Here is a 24,166-nt window from a genome sequence, read left to right as displayed (position 1 = left end):
CAGTTCTGCAACCTGAGAGCACGTTTCTTGCTTCTCAGAAATTACAAGGACCTGAAAGGATCTGGTGTGGTCATTAATGACCCTCTGACTAAACATAGACTTGGCTTACTTTCACAAGCTAAAGCTCATTGTAGCAGGAATAATGCATGGGCTGTGAATGGTGATATTTTTGTTAAAAGTAGAAGTAAGGTATTCAAAATATCATCCATTGGTGACATTAATGCCCTTCCTGTTTTGCAAAAATATGTTGACAACATTATTTCAGAATGACTAGTGCTGCTTAGCAGAACGCTTCTTTTTGCAACAAAATTTCATCTACTTAGTTATTTTTTTGCCATATTTTCTTTTTTTCGCTTTGACTTGTTCTTTTTCCCTTGCCGTCAAAATGATTACATGCAGTTTGTTTTTTTAAATTATTTTCCATGCTGTATTTTTCCTGTCCACGCTAATTTAGCTTTATCTATTTTACCTCTTTTCCTAATATTGGATAATGAAAATGGATGATATTCTTTTTGTTTCCTAACTAAACTTTCTCTTCTAGATTCAGTGTGTTTTGATTCACCTTTTGTTTCTAGTGATGATAGTGAAAATGATCCTCTGTTAAAATCTCTTCATCAGTCTGATTGCTGTTACCATTCTTATCAAAATTACTGTGAAAAAGTGCTGCCCTCAATTTCTTCTGTTAAAAACTTTAATGTGTTTACTTTGAATGTGCAAGGTTTAAGGTACAAATGGGATAATGTTCTGCAATATATTGGTGGTGTTAATTGCTCTTATGATGTATTAAGTCTCACAGAGACCTGGCTGTTTTCAAGTGATGATATTTCTGACTATGACATATCAGGTTTTACTGCACACCACTCAAATAGATCTCTAACTAAGTGCTCTGGTGGTATATTCCTTTTTGTCAGAAATATTCTTAATGTTGTGATACATTCAGATCTTGAGCAGATTTTGATCCAGTCATAAATAATAGAAGTGTGTATGCTTTGATTGTTGACCTGTCATGTGATACAGTAAGTTGTGACACTATTTGTTTATTTTATAAGCCTCCACCTTTCCCAATTGCGAAACTTTCTGAATTAATTGATGAAATGTACTCAGTTGATAAGCTTGCTTCAAGAAATGTTTTTATGCTTGGAGACGTTAACTGCACTTTATTGAAAATCGGGTGTGATAATGAGTCTGGCCGTTTTTTTAATCTATTTCTTCATCTGGCCTTCTTCCTTGCATTTTCTTTCCTACTCGTGTTGATCAAGTCAGATCTTCTGAGACTCTGATTGACAACATTTTTCTGTCTTCTAAAAATGATATTAAATTTTCCTCTGGTATTATTTTCTCTGATCTCTCTGACCATTTTCCGATTTATTGTTCGGTTCCCAAATTAAAAATGCTGAGCCAAGAGGATACCAGAGGTGAGTCTTATTCAAGAATTTATAGTCAGAGCAATGTTCATAACCTTATGTCTGATCTTAGTGCAAGTGATTGGTGTTCAGTAATGAATTCTGATTATGTTAATAGGGCTTCAGCCTCATTAATAAGTCAGCTGACAACACTAATTGAAAAAAATTTTCCCCTTGTAAAATCTTCAAGTAAATATATACCCAAGATGCCTTGGATGTCTCCTAGTCTTGTGAGATCAACAATTCAGAAGTCAGAGCTTTTTAAGCTGGCTTGCAAAACCCTTGATCCTGATGATTTATCAAAGTATAAACATTATAATAATGTATTAACATCAACAATTAGACTAGCTAAGAATAATTATTTTTTGTTGAAAATTCAGGAATGCAAAGGTAATTTACAGAAAGTTTGGAGTGTAGTTAATGAAGCTTTATCTCGTAGGAAACAATCAAAGAAACAGCCTACTGCCTTCAAGAATGCAAAGAGTTCAACTATTGAAAAAGCAGCTGTACCTAGTGCCTTCAACTCTTACTTTACCACCCTACCAACTGTTAAGACCCCCTCCTTTCCTATACTAGGTAAATCTTCACCAGCTGAGAGAAGTATTTTTCTAACTCCTTGTAAAAGCATAGACATCTGTGATTTTATTTCTTCTTTAAGAAGCAGTAACACACCTGATGCGCTTGGACTAACAAACCATGTTCTTAAGTCTGTTTCTTCGTATGTTGTTGAATCTCTTACCCATATTTTTAATCTTTCTATTTCAAAAGGTGTGTACCCTGATTCGTTTAAAATTGCAAAAGTACCTCTTTTTAAGAAGGGTGACCCCAGCTTAGTGTCAAATTATACACCTATATCACTTCTCCAAATTTTCTTGAAATTACTTGAAAAAGCTGTGCATGAGAGGCCTTTTTCATTCCTGTCTACTGGTGCTTCAATTGGAAGCGGTTCTGTTCTGTCTGATCACCAGTATGGCTTCCAACCTAAACTCTCTACTGGATGTGCTCTAGTTGACGTTACAGAATTCGTGCGTGTTAACATAGACAAGGGTCGTTGTGTTCTAGGACTGTTTCTTGACTTTTAGAAATGTAACTAGAGCACATGCAGCTTTCAACATGGTAGATCACTTTGTCTTACTGGGAAAACTGTCTCTACTTGGAGTTCGGGGAATTGCCTTTGAATGGTTTAAATCTTACCTGTCTATTAGATCTCAGTTTGTGTGTTATGATGGGAAATGTTCTGATCTAGCTTTGGGACCACTCCTCTTTCTTATTTATATTAATGACCTTCCTCCTTCTCCCAACCTTGATACCCACACTGTTTTGTTTGCAGACGATAGTAATTTTTATTTGGTTTCTAAGGATCTGCCCTCTGCTGTTGCTAAGGCTCAACTTCTGCTCAACCATGTGCGTGATTGGTGTGAGCAGAACGAGATGCTGTTCAATAGCTCTAAGAGTATCATTATTCATTTTCGAACCCCATACCACATGTCTGAACCTTCCCCAAAAAACTTTGTTTTTTATGGTACTGAAATAATTCCCCAATACTCTTGTGTTAAACTTCTTTGTGTGCACGTTGATTGTTTTCTTTCTTTCAAAACTCATATTTCATATAAAAAATCTATAATTTCTCGTCAAGTGTCTATGCTTCATCGTGCCAATCAGTTTCTTCCTCCCGATGTAATGCTTTCTCTTTACTATGCATTTGTCCTTCCTTATCTTTCTTATTGCTGCACTGTATGGGGCAATACTAACTATTCTTCCCTTCGGCAACTCTGGACAGCACAGAATAGAGCAGTGACGGCAACTTTTCACCTTCCCTGACTCTATCCTACAGCTGATCTTTACAGTGATACAGGTCTAGATGCCTTAGATGTGGTTATCAAGAAGCAGAACCTAAAACTAGCTCATCGAGCCTTCAATTTCTCGCTTCCTCCAAACATCTTATCCTACTTTGATCTAGCATCAACATGTAAGTGCCAGACTTTGCTTCGGAGCTCTGTTCACTAATTTCGGCTGCCTAAAAGGGTATCCTCAGCAGCTCAGTGGTCACCAATTTATAGAGCAATTGCTCTTTGGAACTATATTCCCAGTGAACTTTTTCTTATCAAAAACTCTTCTTCCCTTTGCAGAAAAATATTCTCTAAGGCTTGAAGTAATTTCCTTTTTTTCTCTTTATTTCTTTATTCATTTTGCTTTATCTATTTATTCCGCTTTACTTTATATAGTTTTTTTTCTTTTCTCCTCTCTTATTATGTTGAATGAGATTCGAACCCCGTTGTTTAATAATTAATGGTTTGGATTTTTGATAAATTACAGGACATTTTCAGTTCGGATAAAATTAAGTCAAAGGTTATTGTGTAGTAGTTGTTTGTTTTTTGTTGATTTTTCTTGCATTCTGTTTATATTTTTGATATATAGTTGTATTTTTTTTCCTTCCCTGATTGGTTTTGTGTGGATTTTGTGATTGATACGAGGTCCTCTACAAGCTATGCTTCTTGGGACCTCTAGCGCTTAAGTGTATTTATGTATTTATTGTAGTATTTAATAAATTGAATTGAATTGAATTTATTTCGTCCTCTCTAGCCTTTCCATGCACAAAGATTACAGCTTCGTTATATGACGTGAAAACTATTGGATTCAAATGATGTATGGATTGTTGGAGAAAATAATTTCTTCCCGAAAAAGCAGGTCATGCCCTAAATAAGCCAGATCACAATAAAATAAGCTAAGATTAAGCTGACAGGTATATTCTAAACTTTTTCCACCAGTCACTATCAAAGTAAGCCATACTGACGGTAAAAACAAAGCCAATGTGGCAACACTGGAAAGAACATCAGAATATCATTGGAGAAATCACTTGAAAGAATATCACTGGAAAGAATAGTCAATGCTGCACTAGGTCACATTATAGTCAGCGTTGTTAAATCATTGTCTCGCTGCAGGTGTGTGCGCAAACTCCGACCTTTGCTTGTATGCAGGTGTGTGAGTTTAACTCTGGACAAATACAGATCAAGATGTTATACAATCGTGTATTTAAATATGTGACATCAAAATCTCTCGCGATCCCGGAGTTTCGTTACGCGACCCCATTTGGAGTTGTGACCCATGGTTTAAGAAGGCCTGGTTTGAAGGGATAGTGCTTGGAAAACAAGGAGACTGACTTGTGCTTTCAATTCTTAGTATTGTAATTACTAACATCATAATGGTGGAAAACTATTATGAAAAGAAAATTCATAGATATAGCAAATTCATGTTTCCAGAGCATAATTCGGCATAGGAAATAGGAAATGATGATTCTAGAATAGTCAAGTTTTCAAATCTATTAAAAAACACTTTGTAGCAACATTATTTTATTGTCTGAGTTAATGCTTTAAAATTTATGACAACGATTAATTCCTTGAACTAAATTTTTATATATGATTTTATCAATTTACTCCAAATTTTATCAATTTACTCCCAAAATAAGAATTAACTCTACAAAACTAGAAAACCAGTTGACCGTCATATAGAGGGTATTTTTCTTAGAAACCATGTTGAATCAAACAAATAGACTCAGAAAAAACTAGAAATCTTAGTCAGGTGGTTGTTACAGCATACAGGAGCATATAAAGGGCGTTGGAGCAATGGGGCCCAATCGTGCTCTGCATTTGAAAAGACCCCACGTTACCATCAAAATGAACAAAGAAAAGATTGTGAAATTTAAAGCAAATTGTTTTTGACGTTAAGGGATAAATTAGGAATTATTCAAATAATCAAAATATATCTATTCTAAGCTTTAATTGCTGAATGAGATTTATTAACGTGTTTATTATTATATGATATACATTTCATAATATAGAAAACTGACACCCGTAAAATTTCATGTCTAATTTATTCGATTTAATCGGGATAGTTCTCTATTAGAGAGATTTTGCACTTGTACGTGAACGATTTGATGTGCGTACACTACTGTGCAGTTAAACTTTATTGAAATATTTTTATATATAGAGAGGGCTGCACAAAAAAATCCATTTGGGCCCCTCACCTATTCGATCTGGGCCTGACAGCATACACGTGCTGTCACTTTCCTCTGTTTCAATTAGTTGTGTATCAGATTTGATACCAAGTGTTAATACAGGATTTTGTGTTTCTTCTTCTTTTTGTGTTGTTTGTGCTTACTTGTAGTTTTTAAACCTACGATTCTGTTTTTGCTTTCTCATATATGATTTCTTTCTTAATTGCTATTTGTCTTTAATCTTGACTGAAATTTGATCTTTGGCTTTGATTATCAATTTTCAACTGTTTTGCATACAAAATTTCTGCAAACAAAAATTCAATTTAAACTGTAAAATTTTTTAATGCTGGGTAACTAAAAAACTTATATTTGAGATCAATGCTATATTTCGATCTAGTAATAGCAATAATGGAAACCATTTAACGGATCAAAAACTCCAAACTCGAGGTAAAAAAACAAAAGCTCTTTTTTAATTATTATCGTATTAGCACTAATTAGATCGAGAACATCTGTTAATATATTTCTCATTTCTCTTCTTTTATTTGCCTCATCAAATTTTTTAACCATTATCTATTGGTCAACGTCAATTACTTCAGTTTGAAAGTCATATTAACGCTAGGTAACTGATAAGTATAAATACCTCTACTAATATTATTTGGTCTAACGTATTTCATGGGTCCACTTTGACGACCAATATCGCTTAACATTCTAGAGACAACGAGTTCAACTTGTGGTTCATGCCGAGTCTCAGCCAGTATGTCATATACTTCCTCAAATGTTTTATTCTGCAACGACCTCCCATTCCAGTCCAGAACCTCGTCACCTGAAAATAAATTATTAAGTATAAAAACCGTCCGTCAATAAGTATATGCTAATTTTAGGAAAAGTTGGAAACATCCACCCCCCTCCAAAAAAGTAGTTTTCTTTGTTAGAATTATTTCGTCAAATTCAACATGTCTGAGAACCCTGGAGGGGATGTTTTAAGATATTATAAAAAACAAGATGACGTGTTTTAGGTCCACGTTTTCTGAATGCTTGTAAAAGGCCTTTCAGGATTATGACAAATGGAGCAGGATTTAACCCCTGACTTTTTTTTCATTTCAAGGAATATATAAGGACTAAGGTTGTAATCAGGGTTGCCAACTGCTGACGTCTAAAAATAATACAAATCAAGGCCAAAAACGAGGTATTTTTGCTCATAAATATAGCAAGTCGAACAATTTCCGTGCAAGCTGCTGCGGCTGCGTGCGCAGCCCCTCTCAATGTTCTGACCACACTTATGTTATTTTAGAATAATTATAAGTTATCCTGTGATGTGCGATCATTAAACATATTAACTTTAAATTTTAAATTAAAAGAATATTTAAAAGAATATTTACTAAGAAATAGTTAATAAATGTTTGAATTTAATTTATTCTTATTAATATTATTTATTTACTTTTTATAGAGGAAGGGGTGGTTGGTGTGGCAGGGAGTAACGGATGAACGGGAGTGGTAGGGGGGAATAGGTAGATGGGGTGGTAGGGTGAATGCAAATGGTAGGGAGGAAGGGGGGGGGGAGGTCCTAGGGTATGGAGGTCGGGAGGTAGAAGTTAGTTTGGAATTGATAATGTGAAGGAGTTTGGTTTTTTTCCCCATTTTTTAGTTTATTTAGTTGTTGTTTGTCCGTGTGTTTTTTAAATGCCCCGCCGTTTTACTGTACGCCAGTAAAAACTTAGGTTTTTTCATTAGTGCAGTAGTTGTAAATTGTGAAGTGTTATAATCGTGTTTATTAATAAAGAAAAGTAAAAAAAAAAAATTTATTTAAAATAAAGTCAGGAGGGCCCCCTACTTAAATGAACGTCTAAATAATGAGTTAGATAATAATTATCGTTATTTTTATAGCTGAAAGGTAATGATCTGCTGGAAATTTGCATGTGTTAATTTTTGTCGCTTGGACCTTTAAATGAAATATAATTGACTTGATCAAACATTTAGACAAAGTTTTGTCTCCACTTTGTCCATATGCTTTGAAAGGAATATTAGAGGTCCAAGAAACTAGTCATGAACCACAACTGACTTCACTGTAGTCAACTCAATTACAGTATACTACTACTACTAACAACTCACCGCAGCACCAAACCGCCTGAGGCCAACACAGCTACGGACGCTCCTCCTCCATCCCAATCTACTCAAAGCTTCCGTTTTTACACCCTCCCACGAAGTTCCCATTTCCTTTAGATCTTTCTTTATGACGTCCTCCCATCCCAGACGAAGACGCTCTGCTTTCCGTTTAGCCCTAGACGGTTGGCCGAACGTAGCAGCAAAAACAATTGGTGAAAAACTTTACTGAAAAAAATATAAATAAATGTGCGTTGTCAGTTTAATATACACATACTAATATTTAGTAATCAAAATGTTAACATTATTTGATTTATTAAAGGTATAAAAGTAAAAACATTTATATTTTTTCAGTAATGTGCAAATTATGTTCTGGCCTTGGGAAGGCGCAGGGGTTTTAAGCCCAACTCAAGTTAGTTTCTGCTCGATTTGAGTTTGACTCGGTTATTTATTATAATTTCTGTTCGTTTTGGGTTTCAATTTTGCTCATTTTTGGTTTAATTTAGAAAAATTTTTTCTAATTAATTTCATAAAAGAGTGCAAAAAAGAGTGGAAAGAGCTAAAAATTGGCATGATTTATATAATTCTGATCAGTGGGGGGGAAAGAGTGCAATGAGATAAAATAGAGTGCATTGCATACGAAAAGTGTGCAAGTTGGCAACCCCGGGTGTAATATGGGCGCTGATGCGGTGACAAATTTTTTCTTATTGCTGGAATATTTTGGTTTTAAACTAAAAAATCATATTCGTTTGTTTGTCTTCGCTGAGAAGTAATGGCGAGAAGGGCATCCCCATTTAAAAGAAGTCAGAGGACTCTCCCTACTGCTTAAAGAACTTCAAGTTGTTAAAAAAACCTCAGTTTTGATACTTTTGACCCCCCCCTCCCAATCCCAACCACTTTATTAGGGGTGGGTGCATTTCTTAGGGGTTGATTATTCTTGAAGCATTCATTCGCTGACTTATTCTCGAATCTTTGCTATGCAAAAGTTAAACTTAAGCGTAAGCAATAAGGAATACGTTTGTCCGATGCTGAACATCACAGGAGTCATCTCTCTATCATGAGTTTTCAGAAAAGCCATTTATTGATTCCTTCAAGAGACTGTTCAGTATATACAGAAAACCTAGTGATTAGACTAACTGAAGTTTTAGTTACATAATAACACATTTTGTTGCACCTGGTTTAGCAAAATACATTAAACTTCAATTTTTTCCTTTCTTTAATATTAGACGTTTCAGGAAGTGAATTAATCTGTTCTAAGAACAGAAAACCCATACCATACCAATATTTAGAGGTCATATAGAGATAAAACAAATTAATTTATTTTTTATTTATTTTTATTTATTATAGAATATATTTTCGTTTTTATGCAATCAGGAACTCGATACATCGAAAAACATGTATAAACTCTAACAAACAAAATTGTAATTAAATACAAGTTCTTCCTGCATAAATAGACAATATTAAGATTATAAGAAGGATTCAAAATGGTTCTTGAAATTAAGAGGGAACTTCTTGCTATTTGAGCAGAGAAAAGAGTTTCAGCTATCCAAGGATTAACCCTTTATTAACTATTGAGCCAACTATCTGAGCTCTTCGAAGGGGCTACTTTTTATACATTCTTAGTGTATCAATGAGGTTGGGGGGATACCTGGTGCGGGAATAGGTGGGGGTGTTTCTTACTGCAGGTATACATAATCTGACTTGGTCTAAACATTATATTCGAGTTTTACAACATCAAATGTTTGCACTAAGCTTGACGCAAGATCCTACAATGACTATGGATTTATTTTTTTGTAGCTGATCTAGGCATATTAATCACAGACTTATCGGTTTAAACCCAAAATTCTCTAGTCCATGGTTCAAGGAAGTTGAATGCAGTATGCACAATCCTCTCAAATTAGCAGTAGGAACATATCTTCACGGGAACAGTCTGGGACCAGTTATTGATTAGGTGGATTTTCATCTATTTGCTCGGTCATTTAATATTGTCTCTACTCTCTTCTTGGTGTACTAGGGTGTTTTTGCTGTCACATCCATCACTGTATCTATACTTCATTTTGTCTACTTCTTTATTCCACCTCCAAAAATTGATGCCATTTGTCAATCTCAGACATTCCGAAACTAGAGATCCCTCCACTAATGACATGAGTAAAAACAACATTTTTCTGGCACTAGCAATTTCTTTCTAAGTCAAAGGATGAGCTATGTTCCCAATATACTTCAGTTAGCAACTGATTTTGGAGACAGGCTACTTTTAGACAAAAGTCTGCCTTGCTCTTGTGTTATTTTTTTCAGAGTCAGTGTTCTGAGACAAAAGTCTGCGTTTCATTGACTTCATGGTTATTTTATTCATAAATCTGACTGATGCACCATTCCAACTAACAAGCTTATCTACTCTAGGATATTTCTGTTGAGACACCACCCTTCCGCTATCTATCTTTTATAGATGTAATAGCCAATTTAGTAAGCCATCGCAGAATCTACAATACTTTTAATCAAACAGTTCGTGGTAACGAACTGTAAGTAAGGAGCGACCCGGCTCAATGGTAACCGAAACTCTAGAAAACGGGTTTTTGATGCCAATAGATATATCAAAAGAATCAGATTTCAATGCTGATTTCAAATATATAACTTTCATCAAGTTTAGAGCTACCCATCAAAAGTTACGCGCCTGAGAAAATTTGGCTGATTTTCAAGAAAAGGGGGAAAGAGCCCCCTAAAAGTTATAGAACCTTAATGAAAATCACACCATCATATTCAGAGTATCAGAGAACCCTACTGTAGAGGTTTCAAGCTCATATCTACAAAAATGTGGATTTTTGCATTTTTTGCCAGAAGAAAGATCACGGATGCGTGTTTATTTGTTTGTTTGTTTTTTTTTGTTTTTTTTCCCCAGGGGTGTTAGTATAGACCCAGTCGTCCTAGAATATCGTGGGAGGGCTCATTGGAACGGAAATTAAAAGTTCTAGTGCCCTTTTTAAGTGACCAAAAAAAATGGAGGGCAACTAGGCCCCCTCCCACGCTTATTTTTTTACCAAAGTCACCCGATCAAAATTTTGAGATAGCCATTTTGTTCAGCATGGTCAAAAATATGATAAATATGTCTTTTGGGATGACTTAATCCCCCGAAGTACCCAGAGGGAGGGCTAAAAGATATGAACTTTACCCAATGTTAACATATAGTATTGGTTATTCGGAAGTATACAGAAGTTTTCAGGAGGTTTTTTTTCTGCTAGTGGGAGGGAAGGGGGGGTCGGGGGGTATGTTGGAGGATCTGTTCATGAAGGAAGTTTTCATGGGGGAAGGGAAATCGCCATGAAGGGGGCGCCGGACTTGCCAGCATTATTTATTGGTTATTGGGAAGTATACAACCATTTTCAGGAAGGATTTTTTCTGGAGGGGGGCTAGAGGAGGGAGTTACTCTGGAGAATATTTCCGTGGAGGATGTTTCTTTGGGGTAAGGGACATTTCTATGAAGGGGGCGCCGGATTTCCAAGCATTATTTAAAAAACGATCAGAAATTAAATAAAAAAAAACCAAGTTTTTTCAACTGAAATGTAAGAAGGAATATTAGAACTTAAAACGAACAGAAATTATAACGTATGTGAGGGGGTTCTCCTCCAAGTCAATACCTCGCTCTTTAAGCTACAGTTTTTTTTTAGTGCTTTCAAAAGAGCTATCTATTCTAATTAAACGGCCTTTGTGATTCAGGGGTTTGTGAATAAAATTTTTTTTTAACTTTTAACGTAAAGAGCTTGGTATTGACTAAGGGCAGAACCCCCTCATATACGTAATAACATATACGTAATAAAAAAAAACAATAAAAAAACAAGCGATACGGCTCAATAGTAATCGAAACTTTTAAAAACGGAATTTTGATGTCAATAAATGTATCAAAAGAATGTGTTTATAATGCTGATTCTAAATATATAAATTTTATTAAGTTTAGTATTACTCATCAAAGGCAACAAGCCTGAGGAAATTTACTCGATTTTTTAAAGAGGGGGAAACATCCCCTACAAGTGGAAGAATTTTAATGAAAATCACAACGTCAGATTCAGCGTATCAGAAAACCCTATTACATAGGTTTCAAGCTCATATCTGCAAAAATCTGCAACTTTGAATTTTTGCCAGAAGAAAAATATACGAATATAGAAGTTAGTTACGTAAGTTAATTTGTAAAGACATTCATTTAGCAAAAGAAAAGTAAAATTTTTATGCAAATAAAAGCTGCATTAACTAAAAAACGATCAGAAATTAAATAAAAAAAACAAGTTTTTTAAACTGAAAGTAAGGAGCGACATTAAAACTTAAAACGAACAGAAATTATTCCGTATATGAAAGGGGCTGTCCCCTCCTCAACGCCTCGTTCTTTACGCTAAACTTTTTTATTGTTTAAAAAAATAAAGTTGTGAGACAGTCAAACTTTAGAGTAAAAGGCGAGGCTTTGAGGAGAGGACAGCCCCTTTCATATACGGACCAATTTCTGTTCGTTTTAAGTTTTAATGTCGCTCCTTACTTTCAGTTGAAAAAACTTGTTTTTTTTATTTAATCATATATAAAAGACAACTAAAAATTTGTACATATTGGAGAAAAAAAAGGTTAAAACTAAGAGATTCGAAACGAAGATTTCTACATATTCCAGTGCCTAAACTTTCTTTTTGAATTAGTAAGAAGCTAAGCCCTTGCTATCACAATTAAGGGGTAAAATTCGAACTTTCGCTTAAAGAGCAAGGTATTAACTAGGGGGCGAACCCCCTAATATACGTATTAAAAATATATGAATATAGAAGTTTGTTATGTGAGTTAATTTGTAAGTTATGTATATTTATTACTAATAAAAACATTTGTTAATAGAATTAGACAAGTTTCAAGAAAGCCATTTAACCGAATAAAAGTAAATTAATATGCAATTTTGTTTTAATTATTCATGCACAGTGAGCCAAGATCAAACCCTGTATTTTTTCAAAAACGTTCAAAAATTAAATAAAAAAAAACAAGTTTGTTTTAACTGAAAGTAAGGAGCGACATTAAAACTTAAAACGAACAGAAATTATTCCGTATATGAAAGAGGCTGTCCCCTCCTCAACGCCTCGCTCTTTACGCTAAAGTTTGACTTTCTCACAACTCTATTTTTTTATACAATGAAAAACTTTAGCGTAAAGAGCGAGGCGTTGAGGAGGGGACAGCCTCTGTCATATACGGAATAATTTCTGTTCGTTTTAAGTTTTAATGTCGCTCCTTACTTTCAGTTAAAAAAACTTGTTTTTTTATTTAATTACTCAACAGAACGAAATGCTGGGAGTCTATATCTTAGTTGTAAGTAGGCTATTGTTTTGTGTATTTTTTGTAATTACTTGCTTTTTTCATTTTTATATACTTTTATTTTAATTGACATACTTTTTCCATTGCCTTTAGAAAATTGTTTGTCTCTAAGCTTCATTAAATAAAGAAAAACACAAGTTTTTTCAACTTAAAACAAGGAGCAACATTAAAACTTAAAACGTATAGAAAATATTACGTATATAATGGGGGATGCCCCCCCCCTCCTTAAAAAAAGTTACTTATTGCTCTAATTAAACGACTGTTTTGTTTTAGGAGTCGTTTTTTAAGAGCTGGGACAAGATTTAAACTTTACTGCTATTTGCGCGTCTGGCCCTCTCCTGAATTTTTTTTTCCGGTGACCTTGGACTGGATTAGCATTGATGTCTACAAAGGTAGCTTGTAACTGAGGAAATCACCAACAGCTCTCTTTCAGCTCTTGTGGAGGGGCGTCTTCGCCGGAAGTGGTCCTTTGTGGCTGTACTTCCTCTCCTCCTAGATGTATTTGGATTATTAATCTTGATTCTATATTGTCTATTGTTTTTCACATTATTTTCAACTTAGTTATCCCCCTTCCACAAAAAATTCAAGGCTTTCTGATACAGAACTAAAAATAAACTGGGATAAAAGTATTTCCTTTCTACTCTCGTTGTTTTAGGGTTTTTCTTGCGCATCTCCTTTTTGCGATAATTTATTAGCTATTTGTAGCCTACACTAATTTCTTAAAAATTTTGACCTGGCGTGCCTTTCCAAAAACTAACACACAGGTACTTGTCCAATAAGAGAGTCATACTTACTCACATCATTTACCCGTGCCATTTAAATATTTTTGTCTCTCAATTACTCGGACTATCTGCCTTGGCTCTTTTCTACAATTAAATAAAAAAAACAAGTTTTTTAAACTGAAAGTAAGGAGCGACATTAAAACTTAAAACGAACAGAAATTATTCCGTATATGAAAGGGGCTGTCCCCTCATCAACGCCTCGCTCTTTACGCTAAAGTTTTTTATTGTTTTAACTAAAAAATTTTTTTAAAATATTAAAAATGGATTGTAAATAGAGAGGCGTTAAGGAGGGGACAGCCCCTTTCATATACGGAATAAATTCTGTTCGGTTTAAGTTTTAAAGTCGCTCCTAACTCTCAGTTTAAAAAACTTGTTTTTTTTTATTTAATTTATGATTGTTTTTTAGTTAATGCAGCTTTTATTTGCATAAAAATTTTACTTTTCTTTTGCTAAATGGATGTCTTTACAAATTAACTTGCGTAACTAACTTCTATATTCCTATATTTTTCTTCTGGCAAAAAATACAAAGTTGCAGATTTTTGCATATATGAGCTTGAAACCTATGTAATAGGGTTTTCTGATACGCTGAATCTGACGGTGTGATTTTCATTAAAATTCTTTAACTTGTAGGGGATATTTCCCCCTCTTTAAAAAGTCGAGTAAATTTTCTCAGGTTCGTAGCCTTTGATGAGTAATACTAAACTTAATAAAATTTATATATTTCGAATTAGCATTATAAGCCCATTCTTTTGATACATTTATTGACATCAAAATTCCGTTTTTAAAAGTTTTGATTACTATTGAGCCGTATCATTTGTTTTTTTATTGTTTTTTTTTTATTACGTATATGTTATTACGTATATGAGGGGGTTCTCCCCTTAGTCAAGACGACGGTCTTTACGTTAAAAGTAAAAAAAAAAGTTTTGATTCACAAACCCCTGAATCACAAAGGCCGTTTAATTAGAATAGATAGCTCTTTTGAAAGCACTAAAAAAAAAACTGTAGCGTAATGAGCGAGGTATTGACTTGGGGGGGACCCCCCTCATTTACGTTATAATTTCTGTTCGTTTTAAGTTCTAATATTCCTTCTTACATTTCAGTTGAAAAAACTTGAATGTTTTTATTTAATTTCTGATCGTTTTTTTAATAATGCTTGGAAATCCGGCGCCCCCTTCATAGAAATGTCCCTTACCCCAAAGAAACATCCTCCACGGAAATATTCTTCAGAGTAACCCCCTCCTCTAGCCTCCCCCCTCCAGAAAAAAACCTCCCTGAAAATGGTTGTATGCTTCCCAATAACCAATAAATAATGCTGGCAAGTCTGGCGCCCCCTTCATAGCAATTTCCCTTCCCCCATGACCACTTCCTTCATAAACAGATCCTCTATCTTAACCCCTGCCCCAACCCTCCCTCCCACTACCAGAAAAAAAACTCCTGAAAACTTCTGTATACTTTCCAATAACCAATTCTATATGTTAACATTGGGTAAAGTTCATAACTTTTAGCCCTCCCTCTGGGAACTTCGGGGGATTAAGTCATCCTAAAAGACATTTATCATATTTTCGACCATGCTGAACAAAATGGCTATCTCAAAATTTTGATCGGGTCACTTTGGGAAAAAAATAAACGTGGGAGGGGGCCTAGTTGCCCTCCATTTTTCCGTTTTTTCCTCCGTTTTTTCTAGACTCTGGATGAAATAATTCTTATATGAAATATCCGTGCAAGGTAATCATATTAGGCAATTTGAACTCTTTGATGAACTGAAAGTCTTCAGCTTCAGTCTATTTTCATTCAACCATGAACTCTACCAACTACATCCATCTCCACACATGTAACTAATGCTACAGCGTCTTTGATTGATTATATCATGTTTTATATCATGTGCTTTTTCATCATGTTTAGGGATAGCACATAATAAAGCGCATTCTCTAAAAATATCCCTGTTGATTCCAGAGTCTATATATGTTTGGGAGCTTTTTTCAGCGACTTTTAGGGCATTCTCTTCTTTTATAAAGTTGGACTCCATAAAAATTCCAGTTAGTTGAAGTTGGCTAGCATTAAATCCCTTCGCCTGGCTTATCCCATCGGTTATCCCACGTTTTAAAAACACTTCAGGTATTTAGATTTTTCCGGGAACAGATCTCACGGCTTTAGTGTCCTTGACACTACTTGCTTCAGCCATATTTCATAGAGTTAATCCCTTTTTTCTTGAGCTTGAGAAAGAAATGAGGGCATTTTGTTTAATAGTTTTGGATGACGAAATGAAACTTTCAAATGATTGACCTAAGTCCTCTTTATCTAGGAATATGGCCTCTCCTTTATGGTCATTATTCCTTTGAGTAATCTGTAGTTCCGTATATAAGTGAAATATAGCTGATTCTAGACTGCATATTTGCTCTTCAAAGCTGGATGCTACTTTTTCAAAGTCTTGATTTCCATGTCGACTCTGGTATTTTTTTAATGTCTTCATAATCCTAAAAGCTTGCTGATTTGCATCCGTGTTTTTCCTACGTAGATTTGCGTCCAGCTTTATTTCTGGGATTCTATGAAGCACGGACAATGTTTCACAAAAATTGTGTGTTTACCTGCATACTGGCATATACGGAAGGGTGTTCTTGGCCCCCTTTCTCTGGGAGGTGGGCTCCGTGCCCACCTCCACCTCTCTCCTTACTCACATCCTGAAACATTTACGATATATTGTATAATTGCTTGTTCTTTCCGAAGGATTTGCCTATTTCTACGTGCTTTTATTTATTTTCTTCTACTGACATGCCACATCTCTGAAATAGATTCCTGGTTAGTATACCGTAGATGGTGAATACAAAATTTGTATTGTGGAAGGGTTTACCAAACTGAATTGAGGCACAGGTTACAAAGAATATGCCAAGTTTAGCTGGTTAGACTCACCGACACCTTGTGGCGTATATGGTAGCAATGGTTGACCTCCACTTTAGACAATCCAGAGCCAGTGACCACAACTCACTGAGGAATGATCACGTAACTCTTGCCTCATATTCAGGAGAACGATCAATAGTGATCCGCTGTCTACCACTCTTCCAGAGACCCGGTGGAGACCAGCATTAAACGTCATAGAGAAGTCTTCCTTTTCCAGGAAGCTTTCTAAATCTTGAGCCAGTGACCACAACTCACTCAGAAATGATCGCGTAACTCTTGCCTCATCTTCAGGAGTACGATGAATAGTGATCCGCTCTCTACCATTCTTTCAGAGACCCGGGGGTCTCGAGAACGTCGTAGAGAAGTCTTCCTTGCCTCATTCGAGTCATGTAACCCCAGCATCGCCACCTTCTAAGTTGGACTTTGTTAGTTATTTTAGATTGCCTGGTGAGAAGCCTTATACGGCTGTTGGGTACTCTATCAGCCCAACAAATTGCAAGTATTCTTTGCCAGTAATTGTTCTCAAATCCAAGTAACCTTTCATCCACGGCTTCAGACAGGCTCAAGGATTGACAGGTTAGGGATTGATACAGATATTTGCGTAATAAATGATCGCTCTTTAAAAATGATGTTATAAATAGGTGCAAAACCTTCAAACACAACGAAGGGGAGGGTAGAGAGTTTTCCCAGTGGAAGCGGGTTGTAAAAATCACATACCCCTTGAAAAAAAAATAAAATGCCAAAAACAATCGCCGTCAGTGAGAGAACGAGCAAACGAGCCCCTTGATAACTAGCCAAAGTTTCCTTGACGGGCTTATCTTGTGGAAGTTCTTTTATCCCCCTCTGCAGGCATGCACAATATAAGATGACATCAAATTAACCATAATATATAAAGACTCGCACAATAGCACGCCATAATTAGTTTGAGTCCGGAGTAATAACATGCTGCTTGAAAATTCTGCAAGAAAAAGAATGTATCTCACTGCAAGAGCCCCAATTCCACGTATAGAAGAAGCATTGGAGCTGATTCAAAATAGGTTTTGCACCTATTTATAACATCATTTTTTAAAGAGCGATCATTTATTACGCAAATATCTGTATCAATCCCTAAGAGAGGTGGAGGTGGGCACGGAGCCCAGCTCCCAGAGAAAGGGGCCAAGAACACCCTTCCGTATATGCCAGTATGCAGGTAAGCACACAATTTTTGTGTAATATTTGCGTAATAAATGATCGCTCTTTAAGAAATGATGTTATAAATAGGTGCAAAACCTTCAAACACAACGAAGGGGAGGGTAGAGAGTTTTCCCAGCGGAAGCGGGTTGTAAAAATCACATACCCCTTGAAAAAAAAAATAAAATGCAAAAAACAATCGCCGTCAGTGAGAGAACGAGCAAACGAGCCCCTTGATAACTAGCCAAAGTTTCCTAGACGGGCTTATCTTGTGGAGGTTCTTTTATCCCCCTCTGCAGGCAAGCACAATATGAGATGGCATCATATTAACCATAATATATAAAGACTTGCACAATAGCACGCCATAATTAGTTTGAGTCTGGAGTAATAACATGCTGCTTGAAAATTCTGCAAGAAAAAGAATATATCTCACTGCAAGAGCCCCCATTCCACGTATAGAAGAAGCATTGGAGCTGATTCAAAAACATTCTGAAACATTGTCCGTGCTTCATAGAATCCCAGAAATAAAGCTGGACGCAAATCTACGTAGGAAAAACACGTATGCAAATCAGCAAGCCTTTTGGATTATGAAGACATTAAAAAAATACCAGAGTCGACATGGAAATCAAGACTTTGAAAAAGTAGCATCCAGCTTTGAAGAGCAAATATGCAGTCTAGAATCAGCTATATTTCACTTATATACGGAACTACAGATTACTCAAAGGAATAATGACCATAAAGGAGAGGCCATATTCCTAGATAAAGGGGACTTAGGTCAATCATTTGAAAGTTTCATTTCGTCATCCAAAACTATTAAACAAAATGCCCTCATTTCTTTCTCAAGCTCAAGAAAAAAGGGATTAACTCTAAGAAATATGGCTGAAGCAAGTAGTGTCAAGGACACTAAAGCCGTGAGATCTGTTCCCGGAAAAATCTAAATACCTGAAGTGTTTTTAAAACGTGGGATAACCGATGGGATAAGCCAGGCGAAGGGATTTAATGCTAGCCAACTTCAACTAACTGGAATTTTTATGGAGTCCAACTTTATAAAAGAAGAGAATGCCCTAAAAGTCACTGAAAAAAGCTCCCAAACATATATAGACTCTGGAATCAACAGGGATATTTTTAGAGAATGCGCTGTATTATGTGCTATCCCTAAACATGATGAAAAAGCACCACAAGAAGAAATTAACTTAAAACAAAAAAAATCAAGAGAAGAAACAATTTTTGAACAAAATAAAGGTTGAAGTAGAAGTACACAAACATCAAGAACACATAATTGACAAGGAAGCAAAACCTGAGAGGGTTGTGATGCCCCTTGCATTTCAGGCCATAAATGACAATCAGAGAAGGTCTAAAATATTTGTTCTAAAGAAATTAGGAATGCCAAATGCGTCTGAAGAATATGCAAGACCAAATGAGATTCAGTTCAAGAAAAACCAGGATGAGGGATTTACTGTTGGAAAGATACAGTCTAATGAAGCAGTTACAAAGGCCACTGAAAACGTGAGTGGCAATAGCACAGTTGTTAAAAGCTCACAAAGATGTGTAGGAACTAGAAATGACGGAACACTTTTGGAAGAATACGCTGCGGCAGACACGGTTGCCGGTGAATGCACTATAGAAACTGTCCCAATGCTGACCGAAAGACATTTTAAAATATCCAAAAGTCCACGTAAAAAACGTTCAGAATATGGCTGTCGTTTTTTACAGGCTCTTTTATTTATATTTGTATAAGCTTGGCCTGTGTTATAAAATTCAATTGACTTGTTTACGCCTATGCGTCAACGGCATTATATTCTCTTTCATGTATTCTTTATAGCTATTCCTAATAAATATTAGAAATATATCACCTTTAATGAAATTACATTGATTGCTAAATAACATTGATGTTCCTGTTTGAACATATAATACAACATGATTTAGTATGTCCCAAATTTAGCCCTTCTATATTTTGCTGTGATATTTTATATATTTCCAAGAAAATTCTTATTAAAAATAATGGCATGTATTCTGAAGTCAAACCATGAATTTCTATTTCTGATGAATGAAGATATAGACATTCAGAAAGAGACCAAAAATAATTGAACAGAACATTATACCCTAAAGATGACACTGGGAAAAAGATTAAAAGCTAATGGTATTTTCAAAGAAATATTGTTGTATGCTAGAAATGTTTCGGCTAAGAAGTTTTTGAAGTTTTAATCCTTCAAAAATTTTATTATCGAAAATGCATAAATTCTGAAGTCAGAACTTGAATTTTGTTTCTTTTTCTTTTTAATACTGGGAAATAGAAATGCTCCAGTTCCTAAGTAAATAGCCAAAAACAAAGGAACAAGACACTTTTATAGCTGAAGACAGGAGAAAAAATTAATATTTAAATAATACTTTTATTGAAACAATCAAACCTTTTATTGTATGTTAGAATAGATTTGCCTAAAAAGTTTACTCTATTTCCATGATTCAAATACTATATTACTGAAAATATTTAAATAAATTTCAGTTTCTCTTAACTGTAATTTTAGTATTGATTAAAATTTCGTTTAAAACTATAATTTTAGTTGTTTACTCTTTTTGACATCAGAAAGTATGCTTCTGATTCACGGGCTTGTCATCAATGACAAGGTTCATATGTAAAGAACTAGGCTGAAAACAATTTTAAGTAGATAATTTGTTATTTTCCAAGCTTTGCTAATATCATTGCCGCATGCAGAAAAATTATTTAGATAACAGAGAGACTTGGCCTTCCTGCACAAGGAACTATATATTTTCCGGTATATCTTAAATCGATATAGAGGAATAGCACCTGATGAAGGTGCAGAAGACTTATAAGCCCTCCTCAGCTTTTCTCTCCAGCTTTCGAAAAGCCCAGATGTCTTCCATGCTTTCAAGCGAACAATCCTTTTAGACGTATGATTAAAAGGCCGCGCCTTACAAACATCAAGAATAGGTTTTTTTATGGTCCCATAAAAGGATTCAAATAAACAAGAAAAATCAATTTCATTGTCAAAAATGCTCCGCCAATTTAGATCCGAGAAGAGATAACTCTTTCTCGCCAAATAGAGCAGAATAAGAATAAGAAATTTAAGTCCCGTTGCTATTCTTATGCTTGAAATTAAACAGAGATTGTTCTAGAAAATGATCGAAATTTTAAGTAATTAAAATTCAGTTCTGTACCAAGCTAAGTATAGAGAAGATATTATCAATCAAAGACGCTGTAACATTAGTTACATGTGTGGAGATGGATGTAGTTGCTAGAGTTCATGGTTAAATGAAAATTGAGTGAAGCTGAAGACTTTCAGTTCATCAAAGAGTTCAAATTGCCTATGATTACCTTGCACGGATATTTCATATTATAAGAAATATTTCATCCAGAATCTAGAAAAAACGGAACAGCCCCGCTAGAAGAACGACAAATATTACCATTAAATTAACCAGTACTGTAAAAATTAGTCTAATTTCAAACAATTATGACCTAAAAACAATTCTGAACCAAATTATAACAAAACAATTATGACAATTATGACTTAATTATGACCCACCTTCATAACTTCTAGATGAATTACCTTGTACATATTACAGCAAATTACAAGATATGTACACAATAAGACTACCTTTAGCGATCCCGCATCGGTTTATTTGTTCCATCTTGTAACAATGACTTACAAAATCATTATCATCAGGACAATCATGCCACTTCTTGATTTTGGATAGGCTTCCTACGACTGGAGAGAGCAAGCAGCCTTTGTAGTTTTATACCCATGCCAAACTTCAGACACATGTAGATAAAAGAAAAAGAAAGGGCACGGCTGCTACGATTCCACTCAAAACCTGATAAGCTGGTAAATGTTCAAATTTCAAAGTGTGGCTAAACTAATGTTAAGATCGTTTGAAACTACTACTAGTGACATTACTATTACTAAAACCTCACTGCAGCACCAAACCGCCTGAGGTCAATACAGCTACAAACGAACATCCTTTATTGCAGTAGGCATCAAGACTTGGCTAATCAAACAGTTCGTGCTAACGAACGGTAAGGAGTAAGGATCGACCCGGCTCAATGGTAACCGAAACTCTAGAAAACGGGTTTTTGATACCAATAGATACATCAAAATAATCAAATTTCAATGCTGATTTCAAATATATAACTTTCATCAAGTTTAGTGCTACCCATCAAAAGTTACGAGCCTGAGAAAATTTGGCTAATTTTCAGAAAAAGGGGGAAAGACCCGATATAAACTATAAAACCCTAATGAAATCCACATCATAATATTCAGCGTAACAGAGGACCCCACTGTTAAGGTTTTGAGCACATACCTGCACTAACAATGAATTTTGCATTTATTGTAAGAAGAAAGATCAAAGGTGCACGGTTAGTTGTTTTTTTTTTTCCCCAAGGGTGATCGTATCAGCCCAGTGGTTTTTGAATATTGTGGAAGGGCTTATTGAAAAGGAAATTAAAATCTCTAGTTCCCTTTTTAATTGACCAAAAAACTGGAGGGCAACTAGGCCCCCTCCCAAGCCTATTTTTTTCCAAAGTCACCCGATCAAAATTTTGAGATAGCCATTTTGTTCAAAATGGTCGAAAATATGATAAATATGTCTTTTAGGATGACTTAATCCCCCGAAGTCCCCAGGAGGAGGGCTAAAAGCTATGAACTTTACCCAATGTTAACATATAGTATTGGTTATTGGGAAGTATACAGAAGTTTTCAGGAGGTTTTTTTTTCTGGTAGCGGGGGGTGGGGCTGGGTCGGGGGTTATGTTGGAGGATCTGTCCATGAAGGAAGTTTTCATGGGGGAAGGGAAATTGCCATGAAGGGGGGGCCGGACTTGCCAGCATTATTTATTGGTTATTGGGAAGTATACAGACATTTTCAGGAAGGATTTTTTTCTGGAGGGGGGCTAGAGGAGGGGGTTACTCTGGAGAATCTTTCCGTGGAGGATATTTCTTTGGGGTAAGGGACATTTCTATGAAGGGGGCGCCAGAATTCCAAGCATTATTTAAAAAACGATCAGAAGTTAAATAAAAAAAAACAAGTATTTCAACTGAAAGTAAGAAACAACATTAGAACTTAAAACGAACAGAAATTATAACGTATTTGAGGGGGTTCTCCCCCAAGTCAATACCTCGCTCTTTACGCTACAGTTTATTTTAGTGCTTTCAAAATAGTTATCTATTCTAATTAAACGGCCTTTGTGATTCAGGGGTTTGTGAATCAATTTTTTTTTTACTTTTAACTTAACGAGGGTTGTATTGAATACGGGGATAACCCCCTCATATGCGTAATAACACATACGTAATAAAAAAAAACAATAAAAAAAAACAAGCGACACAGCTCAATAGTAATTGAAGCTTTTAAAAACGAAACTTTGATGTCAATAAACGTGTCAAAAGAATGGGCTTATAATGCTGATTCTAAATATATAAATTTTATTAAGTTTAGTATTACTCATCAAAGGCTACGAGCCTGAGAAAATTTACCCGATTTTTTAAAGAGGGGGGGAAACATCCCCTACAAGTGAAAGAATTTTAATGAAAATCACACCGTCAGATTCAGCGTATCAGAAAACCCTATTACATAGGTTTCAAGCTCATATCTACAAAAATCTGCAACTTTGTATTTTTTGCCAGAAGAAAAATATACGAATATAGAAGTTCGTTACGCAAGTTAATTTGTAAATTACGTCATAACCAAATTCAGAGACATCCATTTAGCAAAAGAAAAGTAAAATTTTCATACAAATTTTTTTTACTTATTCAATGACGGTGAGCCAAAATAAAAGCTGCATTAACTAAAAAACGATCAGAAATTAAAAAAAAACAAGTTTTTTAAACTGAAAGTAAGGAGCGACATTAAAACGACAACGCTTAAAATTAACGCTTCGCTCTTTACGCTAAAGTTTTTTATTGTTTTAAAAAATAAAGTTGTGAGACAGAGTCAAACTTTAGCATAAAGAGCGAGGCGTTGAAGAGGGGACAGCCCCTGTCATATGCGGAATAATTTCTGTTTGTTTTAAGTTTTAATGTCGCTACTTACTTTCAGTTTAAAAAACTTGTTTTTTTATTTAATTGTAGAAAACAGCCAAGACAGATAGTCTGAGTAATTGAGAGGCAAAAATGTTTAAATAGCACGAGTAAATGGTGTGAGTAAGTATGACTCTCTTATTGGACAAGTACCTGTGTGTTAGTTTTTGGAAAGGCACGCCAGGTCAAAATTTTTAAGAAATTAGTGTAAGCTACAAATAGCTAAAAAATTATCGCAAAAAGGAGATGCGCAAGAAAAACCCTAAAACAGCGAGAGTAGAAAGGAAATACTTTTATCCCAGTTTATTTTTAGTTCTGTATCAGAAAGCCTTGAATTTTTTGTGGAAGGGGGATAACTAAGTTGAAAATAATGTGAAAAACAATAGACAATATAGAATCAAGATTAATAATCCAAATACATCTAGGAGGAGAGGAAGTACAGCCACAAAGGACCACTTCCGGTGAAGAC

General features: G+C 35.2%; 1 protein-coding gene across 1 annotated transcript in view; it reads right to left on the bottom strand.

Moving 5' to 3' along the window:
* The window catches only part of Rim (Rab3 interacting molecule), a 555,972-nt gene that overhangs the window by 267,394 nt on the left and 264,412 nt on the right, over window positions 1-24,166 (bottom strand). The window contains exon 7 of the mRNA XM_089102610.1: window positions 6,038-6,220. Within this exon, the coding sequence (XP_088958736.1) occupies window positions 6,038-6,220 (183 nt within the window). The remainder of the gene's footprint in view (window positions 1-6,037; window positions 6,221-24,166) is intronic.

This window comes from Artemia sp. Qi Xiang Cuo, chromosome 16, assembly GCF_049724085.1.
Source record: "Artemia sp. Qi Xiang Cuo chromosome 16, ASM4972408v1, whole genome shotgun sequence".
NCBI lineage: Eukaryota > Metazoa > Arthropoda > Branchiopoda > Anostraca > Artemiidae > Artemia > Artemia sp. Qi Xiang Cuo.
This window is presented reverse-complemented; position numbering and strand designations above follow the sequence as displayed.